General features: G+C 43.5%; 1 protein-coding gene across 1 annotated transcript in view; it reads left to right on the forward strand.

Moving 5' to 3' along the window:
• The window catches only part of LOC128831096 (cytochrome P450 7A1), a 37,847-nt gene that overhangs the window by 11,861 nt on the left and 6,214 nt on the right, over positions 1–19,772 (forward strand). The window contains exons 2-5 of the mRNA XM_054017205.1: positions 12,142–12,200; positions 15,310–15,391; positions 15,560–15,920; positions 17,504–17,634. Of these exons, the coding sequence (XP_053873180.1) occupies positions 15,361–15,391; positions 15,560–15,920; positions 17,504–17,634 (523 nt within the window). The 5' untranslated portion in view covers positions 12,142–12,200; positions 15,310–15,360. The remainder of the gene's footprint in view (positions 1–12,141; positions 12,201–15,309; positions 15,392–15,559; positions 15,921–17,503; positions 17,635–19,772) is intronic.

Genomic DNA, 19,772 nt, shown 5'->3' on the forward strand with positions numbered 1-19,772 from the left:
GCAGTTAAGCTGACCCTATTACAAATATTAGGGCCAAAGTCATGCTAAAGGTATACCATGACTACTTTTTTTAAAGTAGAAAGTTATTGGCCAAATAAAACAAGGCCCTGGCCTGCACTCAATGTGATGGCATTTCTTTGTTTGTCTGCCTGTAAGGCGATATCTTTTGAACACTGCATCCAATCAATTCCAAAACTCCAGGGAATGTTCTAGGCATCAAAGGGCAGAACCCCATTAATTTTGGTGAAAATGGAAAAGCTAGAAATGCCTGGTCTGACCAGAGTTCCGGAGGGGGGGCACACTAAGATTACTCAGATCAAATTGCAAAGAATGGGGCAGACAATCCCTCAAACTGGTGGTTATTCTAATACTTAGATTCAACAAGCTTCTATAATACCTTACTGGTTACCCAGAAGCCAAAAACCACAGTTCCCTTAAAGCAACCCAGCCTTGAGCTCCCACCCAGACAGCCAACTCAAATATGATGACGATCACTGAAAATCTTGTTCATCATATAAAAAATTCTACCAATCCAAAAGGATTGGACACATTACCCACCAGGTTAATAAATATCTTGGATCTTACCCAAATACACGCTCACAGCTAGTTCTTATTAATTAAGCTAAAATGTATTTTAAAAGAAAAGAGAGTATTGGTTAAAAGATCATTATACATACAGATATGAATAGAGTTCTTAGGTAGAGTTCATAGTAGAGATGGTGAGCTTTAGAGATGCAAAGAGTTCTTTCAGAATTAGTCCATAGGTTACAGTCCAATATCCAATATCAGGGTGATCCAGATAGGACTAAAGATCTCAAACTTCCTCTGATGAAGCCTAAGCACATCTGAGATAAAAGGATCAGGGCCCAAGAGTTCTTTTTATAGAATTCTGGCAGGCTATTGACAGCCTCTTGACAACAGGTGTTCCTTGGATGAAGCATTGTGATTTAAGTAGAATCACCTATTTTCTATGTATACACAGGTAACTAGTTGCATTCATTAGCATATGGTAATTATCCATTAAGCAGTTCATAGACAATTTACTACAAACTTCAAAGAGAAATATAGACAATGAAATTATTACATTCAGGTTTCATCTAAATGTTAATATTCCCTTTTGTTCTCTGAATCAATAGATATAGTAACAGACAGGAACCATCTGTTTATATGGTTAACATCTAACAAGATATAATACATACAATTACTATTACCTCTAATTCTCTAACAATACAGGTTTGCATTTCAAAGCTTTAGTCTATTTAACAGGAAATGGCCCTAGTTACCATTTACATACTTTTCTAACATCTCTACAAGTTGAATTTGGGTCATTTAGCTTGCTAGTTGTTTAACCCTTTCTGGCTTAATATCACACCTGGTTGCCACTCGTATAAGCAAGAGGGGGAAAAAAATAAAAATATAAATAAAGGCTCCCAATGGCCTATTGGGTGCTGCCAGCAGAGGAATCTCTCTGGTGTCTTTTGCTGCTGCTGACACATCACAGGCAGTAGCTTCATAAATTAATCTCTTTCCTTGGGTGTACAGCAATGGTTTTCAAAATTTTTGTATTGATGACCCCTTTCACACAGCAATCCTGTGAGTGTGACCCCCCCTTATACATTAAAAGGGGGGGTTAATTTAATTTAATGGGGGCTTGGGGCTGTCATCTCCACAGAGCTGACAGCTCACGACCCCCATGTAAACACCTTGCGACCCCTTGAGGAGTTCCAACCCTCCAGTTTGAGAACTCCTGGCATACAGTGTGGTTCACATAAACAACATGTGCAGCCCTCTAGTATTATTGAGTACCCAATAATTGTGCTAGGCATATCTGTGTGATCAGCCATAGTGGTATTTTATTTGTGGTGTTACAAAATATTTTCTCTTAAGAAAAAGTGGGCATGAATTTGACTCCCCTGCCTGTAACAGCAATCGAGGTAGGCTGTGTCACTGACCGAGATGTGGATGGTCGTACCAGTGGCTAGGGCAGGAGTCAGGCTTACTGGCCAGAGCAGAAGTTGGTAGTCAAGAATCAGAGCCCAGAGTCAGAGGCAAGTCAGAGTTGAAGTCAAGAACTGGAGCCAAGGGTCACCTGGAGTGAGGCCAGGTAGGGGCAGTGCTGGGAATATGCAGGCACAGGAGCTATTGCAGACACAGCTGAATGCTTTGAGCAGCTGCTGAACTGTTGCTGGGCTTCAGAGCTGGTCTGCTGACTCTTCCAATCAATCGGGTGGTGTAGCCAATCAGGCAGCCTATTACAGTCCGGCTGCACTCATTAGGTTGCCTGGAGACTGATTCTGCTGCAGGCCATGCTTCCTGACTGTAATCCCCTGCCAGCTCCAGGGAGCCTCTACGCCTGGTTTCTTGGGGTACTTCCGATGGAACTCTTACAAAAAGGTCTAGGGCATGGATGTTCTCTACCAGTTCCCAAGAATCACAGAATCATAGAACCAGAAGGGACCTCAAGAGGTCAGATAGTCCAGTCCCCTGCATTCGTGGCAGGACTATCTAGACCAAGGGTAGGCAACCTATGGCTCGTGTGCCGAAGGCAGCACGCGAGCTGATTTTCAATGGCACTCACACTGTCTGGGTCCTGGCCACCAATAGTTTCTATAGTATAGACTTATAGAAAGAGACCTTCGAAAAACGTTAAAATGTATTACTGGCACGCAAAACCTTAAATTAGAGTGAATAAATGAAGACTCGGCACACCACTTCTGAAAGGTTGCTGACCCCGATCTAGACCATTCCTGACAGGTGATTGTCTAACCTGTTCTTAAAAATCTCCAATGATGGAGATTCCACAACCTCCCTAGGCAATTTATTCCAGGGCTTAACCACCCTGACAGTTAGGAAGTTTTTCCTAATGTCCAACCTAAATTGCCCTTGCTGCAATTTAAGCCCATTGCTTCTTGTCCTCCTCCTTATAATAACCTTTTACATACTTGAAAACTTCTTGTCCAGACCATAACCTTCCCAGTCCACCAGGTACTGGAGCCATCCCCTAATTTGCCAAAATTGAGGATCAACTTCCATGGGTTCAGGTGACGGAGAAGGGAGTAGTGATGGGAGTGCAGAGCCAGAAGGCTGGCAGGAGCCAGGAGGACCATCTTTTTTCTTGGCTGCATTCAGTCAGGTAATTGTCAATCTTGATCCATAGTTCGGCTAAGGGATCCAGGCTGGACGGGGATTCCACCCATGCCAGTTCATCTTTAATATCATCATTTAGGCCAAGCTGGAAATGATAATGCCAGGCAGCCTCATTCCACTTGGTATCTATTATCAAGCCTGGAACTCTGCTGCATATTTAGCCTTTCTGCGGCAGCACCTGATGGGTGGCTGCGGCCATATACTCATGTCTCAGATCACTGAAGATCACTGCCAAAACTCAAAGAATGTCCTCAAATTGTCCCAGAAGGGGGCTTGAGTTTTCCAGGAATGGAGACACCCAAGCCACGGCCTCCCCAGTAAGCAGGCTCATAATCAATTCCACTCAGGCTTGGTCAGTGGGGTACAACTGTGGTCACAGTAGAAATAGGAGCAGATACCGATTTAGGAACCCAGAAAACCCAGTGTGGCAATTGCTATTGAACTTGTCAGGTATGGGGAGCTTGGGCTCACTGGCAGTGGGGTTTGGAACTGAAGGAGGTTTGGCTTGAACTTGCATGACTCCATTCTGCACCTGCAGGGTGGCAACATGGGCCTGCAAGGTCTGTAGAGCTTCCACTATCTCTGTCAGAGAGATATTGTCCTTTGTAGAATCCAGAGTCACCAGATCAAGGTAACTCCTCAAGGTGTCAGTGACCAGGATATGGGTGGTTGTGCCTACTTACCTGGAGTGAAGCTAGGCAGAAGTAGGAGCTACCACAGCCATGGGCAAATGCTTTGAGCAGCCACTGAACTGCTGCTGCTGCTGGGCTTAAGAGTTGGTCTCCTGACTCTTTCAAACCAGTCAGGTGGTGCAGCCAATGAGGCAGCCTGTTATAGGCCAGCTGCATTTATTAGGTTGCCTGGAAACTCTCAGCTGCCAGCCCTTCTTCCAGACTGGCTCTGCTGCAGGCTCTGCTTCCTGACAGACTGGCATCAAGTTTCTCCATAATTCCCTGCCTTGCACAATTTGATTTCTATGGTACATGGAGAAATCAAAAGGCTGCTACTTTTAGACTTGCTTCTCCTTCTTCTGGAGTAGCTGAATCCAGTTTGTGAAAGGCATAATGACATTATCGCATTGTACTGTACCTACACAAGTCAGGAAATAAGGAGCAGGTGTGACAGAACTATCTAGATGTATGTGTTATGCTGTCATGAGCCAATGATCTTAAAATAAAATAGATCAATATCTGTTATATGAATAAATCCTATTACTGCTAGATGACCTTCAGCTCATAGGAGGCAGAAATTTTTGCAGACATGCCCCTTATTTATTGAAAAATGTTTTGCTAAACAAAAGACTAAGACCTATACATGGGAAGAAGAGAGACATTGTTTTGCATAAAGTGACATCCAGAATTGAAAGGGTTTTATCTTATTGCTCAATGTGCAAATTTCCCATAATGGAAATTACCAGCTTGGTAGAGTGGGAGTAAGGAACATGAGTCATACAGAGTGGTGGCCAGAAGAGGATATAAGGAGTAGCCTGTAAGCTTAGTTACAAAGGGATGTGAGATCGAACTTTCAGCTGACATGCAGAAGGAGACAGCCTTCAGACAGAGAGAGGGAACTCCTTTTTTTAAATTATTTTTTTCTTTGTTAAAGAAAATTTAAAATTGCCTCAAATACAATAGCATAGTTAAGGGCTATTTGCAGCCCCACAGCCTGCCTGGAATTTGGAGCAAGGGGACGTGGGATAAGGAGATTTCTATCCATCAGATTTTCAGTCTGCTGACTCTGGCTTTGCTCTGGGAGTTTTGCCCAAGGGCCAAATTCTGCAGTACTTACAAAAGGAAAACTCCCACTGACATTTCCACCATGCTTCTGGAGCAAATCTCCTGCGTGGGAAATTTCATGTAGAAGTGAATTGCACAACATGATAATTAGAAAGGAAGAAAAAGTCTCTGGGTCCTCAAAATTTCATGGTTCACAAAATTAGATGAATATAAAACACACAATGAATCGCCCCCAAAATTCCTAAAATCCACACTAGTTTTACACAGTTCTAACCAACTCATCACTTTTGTGTGGCGTGGTGGGAATGAGAAGATTGGGATGCTTTTCATGTGGTGGAGAAGAGTTAGCAGGGTTTCTGAGTCAATTACGACTTTATGGAAGGATATGAAGCTGGTGGGCTAAGTCCTCTGCTACATCCAATAATTATACTGTGAATAGCTACCACACCTGTGATACCCTTTAACAAAATGGTAGTAGATTGTAAATGTGTATACATTTGCATAAATTTGCAAAACCATTAGAAGCACATATCTTCTAACTATATCTTGCAAGTGCTCATCAGGAATTTCCATTTACATACAAACCAGATAATTGCTATAAAACATTTTAGTGCCAGGGCTATTTCTCAACACATGTTCTAAGTAGAGGGAAATACTGTTGTGTCCTAGACAGTAAAGCTTGAGAACTACTGGAAAATGTTGGCATTTTAATGACAATCACTGTATAGTGAGCTGGGATAAAGTGCTCACATGTACCCAATTTCATGTTCATTTACTGTAAGGGCACATTCAAAAATAAGCACAGAGGTGAGCCTACAAAATGACTGTAGATCTTCAGCTTTTTTTTTTTTTTTTAAATAAGTGAGGTCCCAAATGACTGATGAAACATCTCTTACTATCTGAATCTTCTAAATTGTCCAAATGCCATTGCTGATATTGGTGGGATGCCAAGATTTGAGCTCCTATTGGCAAGAGTCTGAACTACAATCAAAGCTTAATTTGTATTGATTACCGTTGTATTCAGGGCCGGCTCCAGGCACCAGCTTACCAAGCAGGTGCTTGGGGCAGCCACTTCGGAGAGGGGCGGCACGTGCAGCTGTTCGGCGGCAATTCTGCAGACGGTCCCTCACTCCTGCTCGGAGCGAAGGACCTCCCGCCGAATTGCCACCGCAGATCGCAATCGCCATTGCGATTGCGGCTTTTTTTTGTTTGTTTGTCTGCTTGGGGCGGCCAAAACCCTGGAGCCGGCCCTGGTTGTATTATAACAGCAATATTACAGCCACTCCTTTTTCCGCATTGGAGATCCAGTGTCCTCATTGTGATAAACTACTCTACCTTTGGTCTTGTAATGTATCACTCGGAAATCAGACTATTGACAAGTAAAAGCAGATGTGTAATGACACGGTCATATAATCAAGTAGCCCTTTTTCAGTGGAATTCCCTTTAAGATTAGATTGAATTTCCATTTCTTGAGAATAGGCCCCTAAAATCTACCATTGAGTCATTAAAGAATGCAAAGAGTAGGTGACTACTCTGAATCCTTACCCCTCTCTAAGCGGAGGGAGTACCCTGATATCAGAACACACACACGCATACATATTGGATTAGTGTTCAAACTGATCCTTCTCCCTGGGTTCTTCTTTTATTGGGAGTCAAAATAATAATAACAGAATAAGCTAGGCTGCTCTTAGGAATTCCCTCCAGAACCTCTCTGTCTCAGACCCTAGTCACCTCTGCCCAGAAAGTCACTCCCACTTATTTTTATTCAAGATGGTGCTAGTGAGCCAGCAAGAATCAGTCAGCAGCCCCAGACAGGTTCTAACAGTGTGTGTGTGAGGGGTAGGTGGGTACAGAGTGGTAAGGATGAGAGAGGAACAGTTTCTGAGTCAGGTGGGATGGAAGGATGTTTCTGAGCTCCAGAAGTTCTGCGTCTATAGTGAAGTAGGTAGCACAGGAAAAGGTTTTGATCCTGGACATTTAGATGAACAGGACCTTGGATTTTGAGCTAGAGGGAAGAGTGAGGTCAAAGGGGGAGGGGCTTCAGAGCTATATGTGAGATGAGTAGGAAAGGATGAGTTCTAGGTTTTGAGCTAAGGGGAAAGAAGATCTGGAATATTGTGGGGTCAGGCTGAAGGAGATTTCTGAGCAGGAATGGGTTAGGTTAGATGGAGAATCTGATAGGGTCAAAGTTTCTGAAAGGGGAGGGAAATGGCAGAATTGAGTGTAGGTGAGTGGAGAGAATGGACCAGAGTGCCCAGAGAGAATGGACCAGAGTGCCCAGATCCAGCCAAGATCTTGACTAAATTGGTGGTGTGCAGACAGGGGGGAAGAAGATAGATCAGGAGGTAAGAGCTAGACTGGAGGAGAGAGAGGGAGGCTGAGACTAGTCAGAAACAGCAAAATGAGCTAATGCTGTTTTCTCCTACCTCTGCCCTCTGCTATAACTGTGTCAATGTTTTTCATGTTGACAGTGATAGATGACTGGAGAGGGAAAACAGTCTTTTTCTTCCCATTTTCCTATTAATCTCTCATTCCCAGCCAAAATCTTCCTCGGACTCCCTTGAAAATTTAGTCAATCTGCAGGGAGAGCATTAGGTGAGTAGGGTACCACGGCAGAAGAGTCAGGGAACTATGGTAAGTACTTGGGGCACCAGCTACCACTGTCTGTATGTTGACTAGTCCTCTCATGTATTGCTAAACTTGAACTATAAACTGTAGTTGATAAATCTACAAGACAGATCAAAACACACCTGAGAGACCTTCAAATTATCAACTATTACAGCTCTTTGATTACTTTGGAACCTCTACTGATACCAGCTCAAGGCCATCTCTGCAACTGTATAGATTAATCCTCTCAGGTTTTTTTTACGGAGATATCAGTCAGAATGAAGACATAATAGCTTCTGTCCAGAAATGGTTAATTAATAGCTTGCCTAGGTTATTTAAGTTCAATTAAGTAAATTGGTGCCCCTGATCTATATAAAAAGTGGCTGTTTGATTTGTCGTTTGCATCACTCTCAGTCTTTAAAGTGTACCAAGCTACTCTTTTTTACTTGAAATTTCACTGTAATTGCCTGAAATGTTAGCAGCATCTTTGATCTGGGGAATAGTGGTGATACTATGCTGTTGGTTTTGGTTTATTCTGGGAATAAGAAGGAGGTAAGGTTTCTTTTTAAACATATCCCAACGCTAATTTCTGTAAAAAGATAGTGTGTGTATATAGCAGAGATAAAACTAGTCTGAACATTGGCAGATTGATAAGTAAAGGATAACTGGTGATGCTGGTGTTTGTTCTTTGAAATCTTTATATTATAATGGCATTTTTGTGTACATAAATTTAAAAAAAACAAAAACCAAGCAGGCTATGCAAATCCATATTCATGACTAACAGAAGACAGAGATACAATGAAAGAGGAATCCATTTGTAAATGAGATTATAAATAATCATAATTTGGGTCTGATTTTCAGAAGTGCTTAGTATGTGCAGCTTCTGTTGAAATCAATAGGATTAGCAGGTGCTCACTATTTTTGAGAAATCAGATCCTACATGTTTATGCTTCTGATGTACAGATGACTGTTTTATTCCTTATACCTTTTTCCATTTTATTTTCTGTATCAATGTAGTTTAATCTGGACTGTAGCAATATTGAACTCCTACTTTTAATGCTGGTTACTATTTGGCTTGTTTACTGTATTGAGTAAATACTCTCAAGCCTTTATCCTACTGGCATGTGCTCTGTACAGAAACAAAGAAATTCATGAATATATTTACTATAAAAAGTGGCTCTTTGACTGGTCTTTTGCATCACTCTCTGTTTTTAAAGTGTACCAAACTGTTAGCTACTCCTTTCTACTTGAAACTCCTGAAATTTCACTCAGATTGCCTGAAATGTTAGCAGCATCTTTGATCTGGGGAACAGTGATCTTCTGTAAGTTGTAATACTTTGGCTTCATCTTGGTTGTTGTGTTTAGTGTACTGGTGCTGGGTGGTGTTGTGGCCTATGCTATACAGGTTAGATTAAGAGGTGATTGTAGCAGGATGGTCTGCCCCTTTAAGGGCCTGCAGAGCTAGGGAGCAGCAGGCTGTGGCCAGGGCCGGCTCCAGGCACCAGCCCACCAAGCATGTGTTTGGGGCAGCGCCTGGAGGGAGGCGGCGCAGCGGGGCGCTCCGGCCCGAAAGTGGGGCCGCGACTGGGCTTGCCGCCTTCCCCGCGGCACTCCGGTCGGGAAGAGTGGGGCCCCGGCCGGGCTCGCCGCCCTCCCCTTGGTGTTCCGGCCGGTCGGGGAGAGCAGAGAGCCCCGTCCGGGCTCGCCGCCCTGCTCCCGGTGCTCTGGCCGCCGGGGAGAGCGGAGAGCCCCGGCCGGGCTCGCCGCCCTGCTCCCGGCGCTCTGGCCACCGGGGAGAGCGGAGAGCCCTGGCCGGGCTGAGCAGAGAGCCCCGGCCGGGCTCGCCACCCTCCTCCCAGCGCTCTGGCCGCCGGGGAGAGCAGAGAGCCCCGGCCGGGCTCGCCACCCTGCTCCCGGCGCTTGGTCCCCGGGGAGAGCGGAGAGCCCCGGCCAGGCTGAGAAGAGAGCCCCAGCCGGGCTCACCGCCCTCCCCATGGCGCTCCGGCCGGTCGGGGATTGCGGGCCCACGGCCGGGCTCGGCGCCCTCCCCTGCCGCGCTGGAGGGGGGTGGGGGGGGGCGGTGGGTGGCTTTTTTGCCTAGGGTGGCAACAAAGCCAGAGCCAGCCCTGGCTGTGGCTTAAAGAGAAGCCCAGCAGGCAGCTTTTGGGAACCAGCTGATCCAGCAGGGAATCAGATCCAGTCATTAGCTGCTGCTTAGCTAGACCAGCTAGTTCCCAACACGTGCTTGCTGGGCTTCTCCATAGGCCACAGCCTGCTGCTCCCTAGCTCTGCAGGTGTTTAACGGCGCAGACCACCCTGTGGTCCCTTCTGACTTTAAACTCTATGACTCTGACTCGTATTATTTAAAAGTTATTAGTGACTTACTGTGGGTGTCCATATCCAGGAATACAGTTGTTTGGATCCCAGTTCAACAAAGCACCTGATCACATGCTTAATTTTAAGCATGTGCTTAAGTACTTTGTTGAAATGGGGCCTGTGGGCAAAACTCCCATTGATTTCAGTGGTGCAGGGTCAGATCCAAGTAGAATGTGCAAACAATACTGTAATACTCTTTCTTTGGTGGGTTCAAAGGGCTCAGCATTCAGTGTGCTAGAGAATTTTGCAAGCCAAAGACCGACCAAATAAATGAAATAATCCCATCTTCGTGTCTCTGGAGGTCCAAATGATGCTTGTTCATCCATCTTCAATTCCTCCTTTCTTTCTGTCCATTAGAACTGTTAGTAATAAGTTTGTTTTTTATACAGTCTTAATTGAGTGTGTATTTGAGGTAATGTTATCTATTTTAGAATTTGCAGAGCAACTAAGGGGCTGATTCTTGCAAAGTGCCATGCATCCTCAACTCCCAAGGGGTATTGAGGATACTGAAGCAACTATCAGGTGTTCAGCAACTTCTAGGATCAGGATCTAGAGGGGCTGAACCTACGCTACTTAAGGAGCTTTGCCACTGACTTCTGCTGGAACAGGGTGAGGCCCTAGGTGCTCATTGCCCGATAAAGTCAGTGAGAGCTGAGCCAATGACTTTAATGAGAGCAAGTGTGGATTCTTACTTACAGAAACTACAAACCAGAAATTCTAGACCTCATTCTGCAAAGCATTACTCACATGAAGATTGCCTGTTTGCCTGAATAATCCCATTGAAGTCAGTGGGACTACTTGCATGTTATAAGAAAGAGAATGGCAATTATTTTTCACAACACATTTTCAAAAAAGTGGTTGTCTTTAAACTTTTCCATGAAAATTTTGTATAGTTTCCACTGAAGAGCTGAAAACCAAATACTTTTCATATTCAAAACCCACGTACAGCAAACATTTTGGTTTTCAGTATAAACTTTTAGTGTCCCCAAAAATGAATCTTAATTTGTTTGTATTTTAACACAGATTTTTTTAATTTTATTTTTAAACATAGAAATTTTTCAGGTTTCAAATTTCTTGTTGAAAAACTGGAGAGTTTCTACCAAAAGTGAAACTTTTCCTGAATATTTTCATTTGTTTCAAAAACCATTTTTTGGGAGACCAGCTCTCTATACTCAGCTCAGGATCAGGGCCGGCTCCAGCATTTCTGCCCCCCCCCCCAGCAAAAAAAAAAAAAGCCGCGATCGGCGGCGGCAATTTGAAAAAAAAAAAGCCGTGCTTGACGGCGGAAGTTCAGTGGCAGGTCCTTCACTCCTAGAGGGAGTGAGGGACCTGCCGCCCCCGAATTGCCGCAGGTGCTGCCCCTCTCCCTTGGCCGCCCCAAGCACCTGCTTGTTAAGCTAGTGCCTGGAGCCGGCCCTGCTCAGGATGGGTTGGTAAGACTGGGCTCTACAGCAGGTCACCTACAAATTAGAAATATCAGCAGACAGGTTGTCAGGAAAAAGCAAATAAAATGACAAAAAACAAACAAAAACTGAGTAACCGAAAGATAAAGCAAATAAATGTCCCTTTCATCATGCCATGAAAGCTGCCAAACTAGAGCTCTGGCAGACTGTCCTGAGAAATCAGTTCAGGTAGCACAGCTCCTGTACTGAGCAAGCTTTGCCACAGGTCCTGAAAAGTACTGGGATGGGCTCCAACAACAAGAATATCCCAGACAATATTAACTGCTGGGATGGGGTATTTATTTAAGGCACAATTACTTAACTGCTTGCAATGAATAGAATGTTACATTTTAAATGGTGAAAAAGAACCTACCCAAATGTAAAAAATAAAAGCTAGAGTGATATAGCTTAAGTATATTTTTTGTTATTCTTGGATTCTAATAAGGCTTCTGTAGGCTTAAGGTCATTCTTTCTAATATACGATAGACCTCATAATGAATTTATTATGAAAAGGAGGGCAATCTCCCATCAACACTGATAGAAACTGAATGTTATAAATAGGCTGGTATCACAATCTTATTTAGCTGGCCTAACTGAAGGACAGGTCTTAATTTATAACCTTAATTTGTAACATTTGTTTGTAACTTGTAGGCGTCCAGGTGAGCCGCCAGTGGAAAATGGGCTACTTCCATATCTGGGCTGCGCTTTGCAATTTGGTGCCAACCCTCTTGAATTTCTCAAAGCAAGACAAAAGAAATATGGGCACATTTTCACTTGCAAAGTGGCTGGAAAATATGTTCATTTTCTCACTGACCCTTTTTCATACCATTCAGTGATACGCCAAGGAAGGCATTTGGACTGGAAAAAGTTCCACTTTGCTGCTTCTGCAAAGGTACTGCTTTACAATAACTGTAGTATTTTAATATATTTTAATATTTACTATGAAAAAATCAACATGGTCATGTAATTCTGTACCTAGTTAATCTATATGTGACTTTTCAGTATGTCTGCCTGTCTGAAAGATAGTTTGTCTCCTGGCTCAAATCATAGAATCATAGAAGATTAGGGTTGGAAGAGACCTCAGGAGGTCATCTAGTCCAATCCCCTGCTCAAAGCAGGACCAACACCAACTAAATCATCCCAGCCATGGCAATGTGTCAGATATTTTATTCCTTAATATAAATAATAATGGGTTTTGCAAAAACAGATTTAGGTTATCCAAGAATAAGGTGACCAGATTTTCTCGGTTTTATAGGGACAGTCCCGATTTTTGGGTCTTTTTCTTATATAGGCTCCTATTATCCCCCATTCACTGTCCTGATTTTTCATACTTGCTGTCTGGTCACCCTATCCAAGAATGACATTATTTAGTTATGTAATCTCACAAAAATACTAGACCAAAAGTACAGCACAAGATGGTTTGCACTATTGTGAATTTATACTGAATTGACTAATTTTAAAAACAAATGTACTGCTTGTGAAAGATGCCAGATTAGCAGCCCTGGAAACTGAAATCCTCTGTATATCCACAGAGCAGATCTGGCATAGACTCCCATCAGTACAAGTTTCTTCCCATTAGCCTAGCATTGTTCTTCAGTCACTAGTTGGAGGGATCACCTCTGGAAGTCTCATTCAGGCCTATTCAAACCTTGGCCTTTCTGCCAAGAGAATAACAGTTATGGTGTTGGCTGTGTAATGTGGAAGCCTGTGTCCTAGAATCTAAATTCTAGATTAATCCACACACTCATTTCACTGAGGACTCAAACAACACTTAGATGGTAATGACTTTTGTCACTATTGATTTATTCCTTTATTTGCCCTGCAATGACACCCTGAGAAGCAAATATACCTCTATAAAATAGAATGTGTCTTTACAAATCAGTTTAATCTTATCTCAGGCCACAAACACTAAAATGCCTTAATCATAACTCAGGCTATGTCTACACTGCAGTTGGACATCTGTGGCTGGCCCATGCCAGCTGACTTGGGCTTGTGAGGCTTGGACTAAGGGCATGGGCGGCAGGTATAAGAGGCTTGTGGAGACTAAGCCTCCCCAAACAGGGCAAGAAATAATGGATGCGACACACCTCCCTTTGGAGTCAGGCTGGCCAGACGCCTTTGGAACACTGCTGCTTGAAGCTTCTGAGAAGTGGGGGCGCCACCGGTGTCTGGACTGTGGCCCTTCCCATGCTCTGCCCTAAGGCCCTGCTCCTACTTGGCCTTTTCCCCCACCCGCGCTGCACATCTTCCCCCTGAGGCCCCACCGGCACTGCACCTCTTCCCCCTGAGGCCTCACCCTCACTCCGCCTCTTCCTGCCCCCACTCTGCCTCCTCTCCAAAAGCCCCCTGCCTGCCTCTTGCTTCTCTCTGCCCCTGTCGCTTGCCCCTACGGCAGGAGGGGGCAGAAAGGAGTGAGCAGTGGGCGGGAGGCCTCAGGGGAGTGGGTGGAGAAGAGCGAGTGGTGGGCGGGGGGCCCTCGGGAATAGGGGCAGAGAGAGACAAGCAGTGATCGGTGGGGTGTCCTCAAAAGAGGGGGGCAGAGAGGAGCAAGCAGCAGGCAGGAGTCCTTGGGAGAGGGGGCAGAGAACAGGGGGCGGAGGGACTTGGGAGAGGGGGCAGAGAGGAGCGAGTGGCAGGTGCAGGGCCCTCAGGGGAAGAGGCAGAGCGAAGATGCGAAGAGGCAGAGTGAGGGCGGAGCCTCGGGTAGGGTGACCAGATAGCAAGTGTGAAAAAATCAGAACAGAGGGTGGGGGTAATAGGCACCTATATAAGACAACACCCCAAATATCAGAAGTGTCCCTATAAAATCGGGACATTTGGTCACCCTAGCCTCGGGGGGAAGATGCTGAGCTGGGGCAGAGCCTCAGGATGGAGAGGAGGCCGGGGCCACAGTTCAGGCGCTGGTGGGCCCCCCCACTGCTAGGAAGCTTCTCACGTGCCACCTACGGCTAAGGGGCTGTTTAAATGCAGTATAGATGTTCGGGCTTGAACTGCAGTCCGAGATCTGGGACGCCTCCCCCCGGCCTCACGGAGTCCTAGAGCCTGGGCTCCAGCCCAAGCTGGAATGTTTACACTGCTGCTAAACAGACCCTTAACCCGAGCCCTATGAGCCCAAGTCAGCTGGCACAGGCCAGCTGTGGGTTTTTAATTGCAGTGTACACATACCGTATGTGACTATTGCATGATGTCACTACATGGCAGAGTTCAGGTTGCTTGGGTGCCTTCACTGTGAATTACCATACCTTAATGTGTCTAGTTTTATTTTGAATTAAATTTCAACTCAATTGCCTGGGTTTGTAATGCTTGTTTTGGGGACAAATACAATATCCTTGTAATTTTTTTACCGTTAAGTTGCTGAAATGTACTCTCAAGTTTAACTGCAGCTTAACATCATTTTCTGTCTGTGCTTTCATTCAGTAAGGTCCCTATCTTGCAAGCTGCGGAGTGTGTTCACTCCCTTTAATGACAATGGAAATTGAGGGCACTCAGCACCTCTCAGGAGATGCTTAGCACTTTGGAGAATTAGGCCCTAACCCTTTAAAAACTATCTGGTCAACTAAGGGCCCAATCAAACTCTTATTGAAGTCAGTGAAAAGATTCCCAATGGGAACTAACTGAATCCCTAAGGATATGTCTACACTGCAATAAAACACCCATGGCAGGCTTGCGTGGCTTGGGCTGTGGGGCTATGAAACTGCAGTGTAGACATTCAGGCTAGCTGATCCAGGCCAGTCGTGGATGTTTTACTGGAGTGCAGACATACCCTAAGTGATCGTACTTATTTATTTATAAGCATATATCATAGACTATTTTTGTGTGCTTATTACATACCTACGAAGACTTGTGGCCAATTATCACTTTACAGAGTTGACTGTTCTTACTATATGTCCCTGTGTTAAATTATGAAGATGACATATTGGCTATGATTTCCCTTGTAAATGATTATTTACCAAGATTGTGATGATCCTCATTTATCTTACATGCAATTTATTTGGTGGCAGGCTTTTGGACATGGCAGTATTGACCCACGTGATGGAAACACCACTGAAAATATGCACCAGACTTTCATTAGAACCCTGCAAGGTAATGCCCTGAATTCCCTCATTGAAGCTATGATGGAAAACCTACAATATGTCATGCTGCAATCAAGTACATCTAAACTGCATTCCAACAACTGGGTAACAGATGGGCTTTACGCATTCTGTTGCCGGGTGATGTTTGAATCTGGCTTTTTAACGCTTTTTGGTACAGAGTTTAATTCAACCCAAGACAAGAATCTATCTCAGCGGGAAACCCAGAGAGCACTTATTCTAAATGCTCTCGAAAACTTCAAGGAGTTTGATAAAATCTTCCCAGCCCTTGTTGCAGGCGTGCCTATCCATGTGTTCAAGAGTGCCCACAATGCACGGGAGAAGCTGGCAGAGGCTCTGCTCCATGAGAACCTCAGAAAAAGGAACAACATCTCTGAGCTCGTCACTCTCCGTATGTTCTTAAATGATACTCTGTCGACTTTTGATGATAAGGAAAAAGCAAAAACCCACCTGGCTGTACTATGGGCTTCACAAGCTAACACAATACCTGCTACTTTCTGGAGTTTGTTCTATCTTATTAGGTAAGTAGCAGTGTTTGCAGTTTCCGAAGTAAAATAACTTCTTGGCTTTGTTGTCACTCAGAAATTGTCTCAGCATTAAAGGTCAAATTCTGCTCTTGGATGAATGTCAAATCCAGGTCCCGCTGATGTCAATGGCAAAACTCCTATAGATTTCTGCAGGCCCAGGATTTTGTCCTGCATGAGTAAGACCCCCCACAGAAACTCCTCTCATGCAGCCCAGGGAAGGAGATGGTCCCACATAGGGTTTTTCTGCATTAGAGACATTTACTAAAAATGTCTCGTCCAATGCTGTGAGCCCTGGTATAGACAAGACTCCTGCAGCCACAGATGCTTTTAACGCTATGTCAATTAAACCTTCAGAGCAAATCTAAACAACACAATATTAAAATCACCAGTGGCTATGGAAGCCTTGATTACACTAGGGCTCCCAACATTAGGTCCAGTGGGACATTTTTAGATCATTTCCCTAGAATAGACAAGGTTTTATTGCACACTTTTGTTTATCTGCCCATCTGTTGGATTCACAGCTATATATTGGCTGCTTTACAGAAAAAAAAAAAGATAGGCTTCTGCAGAGCCTATATTGATGTAGCACTGTTGAAGTTAATGGAGCTATACCAATTTGCACTATCTTAGGATCTGACTAATAGGTCCTAATTCTTCACTCTGCTACCCTGTTTTCACTTTGATGTAACTCCACTGCATCCAAATCCCCTACATGTCTTAAAAAAATCTCAGGCTAAATTTCTAAATCTGTACTTTTCAAGATGAGACTTTACACCACCTGCCTACATTTCTGTCATAAATTGACTTAAAATTAAAGAACACCATACCTACCTGCTAATGATAATGATTGAGCTTTAACTAGCACATTTCATTCAAAAATCCATAAGGGGTCTATTAATTTTACAAATTCTGATCCTGAAGTCATTGGGCACACCCATTGATTTCCATGGAAGTTCTGTGCCCCCCCAAGGACTGTGGGATTACAACCTGTATATCTGTTTAAAATCATGTCATCCATTACAAACATCTGTCATATCTGTATGGAAGACCAGATAGTGAAGGATACGTTATTTAATTTAAACTATGGGGAGGTATTTTTTTAATTTTTTTTTTTTGGTAGGCAGAATATAATTATCCAACTGGATACAAGCCAGGGCAGCTGATAATGTGAATGTGATCTATAATCTCTCTCCTAGATTTTTAGCTGCAATGGGGCTTTCTCCTAATCTAGGATTGATCGCTATATTCCTTATTCTTGGCATTGCTTAACCGAGATGTCATTATTTAACAGCATTATACACATTAATTTGGTCTTGCTCAAAATTGGATACTGAACCAAATCTTTGAAGACCTTTTCAGTGTTTTGAACAACCAGGATTTTTCCAATATAATAAGTATACTTATATTTTTACTCTAGAGTCTTACATAGTTTTTTTGTTTTAGCAGGTTACATCCATGGATTAACAAACTACACTGTAGACAGGAAAAAAATGAATATCATATTTAACAGCAAACCTTTTGTATAATACTTAAGTTACAAGTAAGAAATATTTTTGTTTCTGGTATATTGATTTTAGGAGCCCAGAGGCAATGAAAGCAGCTACTGAAGAGGTGCAAAAAACACTGGAAAATGCTGGTGAAAAGATCGATTTAGATGGCAAATGTATCTCCTTGAATCGAAAACAACTGGATAATATGCCAGTATTAGGTATGGTCATCACATGTAACAGTACCAGGAACACCCAGATATTTTTCTATCTATAGTCAATAAAACACTTGCTATGAAATGCTAAATGACTATCCAACAGCAGGATAATAAAGCTACACTAAATCTTTAGTTAGCAAAGGCCAAACTCTCAGCAGTCCTGAGGTCTGTGGTGTGGGGATTATCATAATTTTGAAATGAATCCCAATTTTCCCCATATAATTTCATGTAAGAGTTATGCTTAAGTACTATGTCATGCAGCACCAGTGATCTATAGGTAAGTCAAAGTAAGGTTGTATTTTGTTTTTGTTTTTTTTAAAAGGGCTAAGATCAAACAGAAGGATCTTACCATATTTGGAGTTGCAACTAATGCTTGAGGAATGTTAAACAATGAATTTCTAACATGGCTAAAAGCATTATTATTATGATGCATATTTTTAAAAAAATATGGGTAACATTTTCCAAAGCACCCAAGTGACTGAGGAGCTCACCCACATGTCACTTAGACCCCTGTTAATTTCAATGCAAGTTAGGAGCCTAAATACTTGTGAGGATCTGGGCCTTACAGCTATTGAAATTGTTGCCCTATAATTACTGGTGGGGGGAGGTTCAATGTAACTTTTTTTAAAAGCATTGTTCCTTTTTGTCAATATCATTCTCCTCCCTTGAGCACTAAGGCTTAGGAAGATACTGCCACACTATTCTGATTTTTTTTCTCCACATCTTTCTCCATCATCTTTATTCCATTCCACATCTCAGTGCAGGACCATTCCCCAGTCTCAAGTATTTTGTGCCTCCAGTTTCTAACGTTTTCCTCGGAGGAAAGTGGAGTGTCCTCCCAAGATGATCAGCACAGAGTGTTACCTCTGCACAGATCTCACCACTCCCTCATACGGCAAAGAGATGTCAGCCACCTCTGCTGCAGTATCCTCCCATCCCCATAATCCTCCAGGGGAGTAGGAGCCCACAGCTGGAGAGTGGTTGGGTAGGGCTAGGAGCTGCGTATTGAGGGACCTGCAATTTCAGGCGGTGGAACTGTTTCTTTTTCCACAATGGTGAGGAAAATCCTGCTGAAGAACAAGTCTAGAGGGAGGCCACAAAGGGATCTTGTCAGTTTTCTCCCTATCCAGGCCCTTTCCTTGTTTGTTTCCCTGGGAAGAGTGATCCAGGACACAGTTTTCTTTTTAGGATCAAATTGACTTTTAAACACTTGAAGTTGGCATGATAAACAAAAATAGGTCTACAAACTAGGGTCCTTGATTTCAAAAGGGAAAACTTTAAAATATTAAGAGAATTAGTTAGGCAAGTTGACTGGACTGAAGTCAAACTTTAGAAAAACTTATAGGGAAGGGTTGCAGACCAAACTGGATGAACAAGCATCTGAAACGGGTTATTAAGAGAAAGCGGAAAGACCTCAAGGAATCGAAGAAGGGATGGCTTGGCAAGAAAACCTACCAGGGGTCACTGAATGAAATTAATAGGCAGCAGGTTTAGAACAAACAAAAGGAGTACTTCTTCACACAAAGCACAGTCAATGTGTGGAATTCATTGCCAGTGGATGTTATGAAGGCCAAAAGTATAACTGGATTAAAAAAAGAATTAGATAAATTCATGGAAGATTAGCCATTGGTGGACCTTTAGCCAAAAGAGTCAGGATCTCAGCCCCATAATCTGGTGTCCCTAAGCCTCTGACTGCCAGATGCTGGGACTGGACAACAGGGGATGGATCACTCAATTGCCCTGTTCTGTTCATTCCCTTTGAAGCATCTGGCACTGGCCACTGTCGGAAAACAGGATACTGGGCTCGATGGACCATTGGTCTGACCAATTATGGCTATTCTTATGTTCTTACCTCTTGGAAGTCTGAAAGTGTAGGGATAAAGCGAGAACTTCCAAAAGCCAAGCAGAGCTGGATGTTGCAAAGGAAATTAAAACCAATAGTAAAGTGTTCTTTAGCCACATAAATAAAAAAGGAACCAAGAAAAGAAGAGGTGGGACTGCTAAGCCCTGAGGACAGGGTGAAGATTAACGATAAACTAGGTATGGCCCAACACCTAAGTGAATACTTTTCCTCAGTTTTTAATAAGGGCATTGACGAGGTTGGGGCAGTGGCAGGGTGGCTAATGGAAACAAGGATATGC

Source organism: Malaclemys terrapin, chromosome 2, assembly GCF_027887155.1.
Source record: "Malaclemys terrapin pileata isolate rMalTer1 chromosome 2, rMalTer1.hap1, whole genome shotgun sequence".
Taxonomy (NCBI): Eukaryota; Metazoa; Chordata; order Testudines; family Emydidae; genus Malaclemys; species Malaclemys terrapin.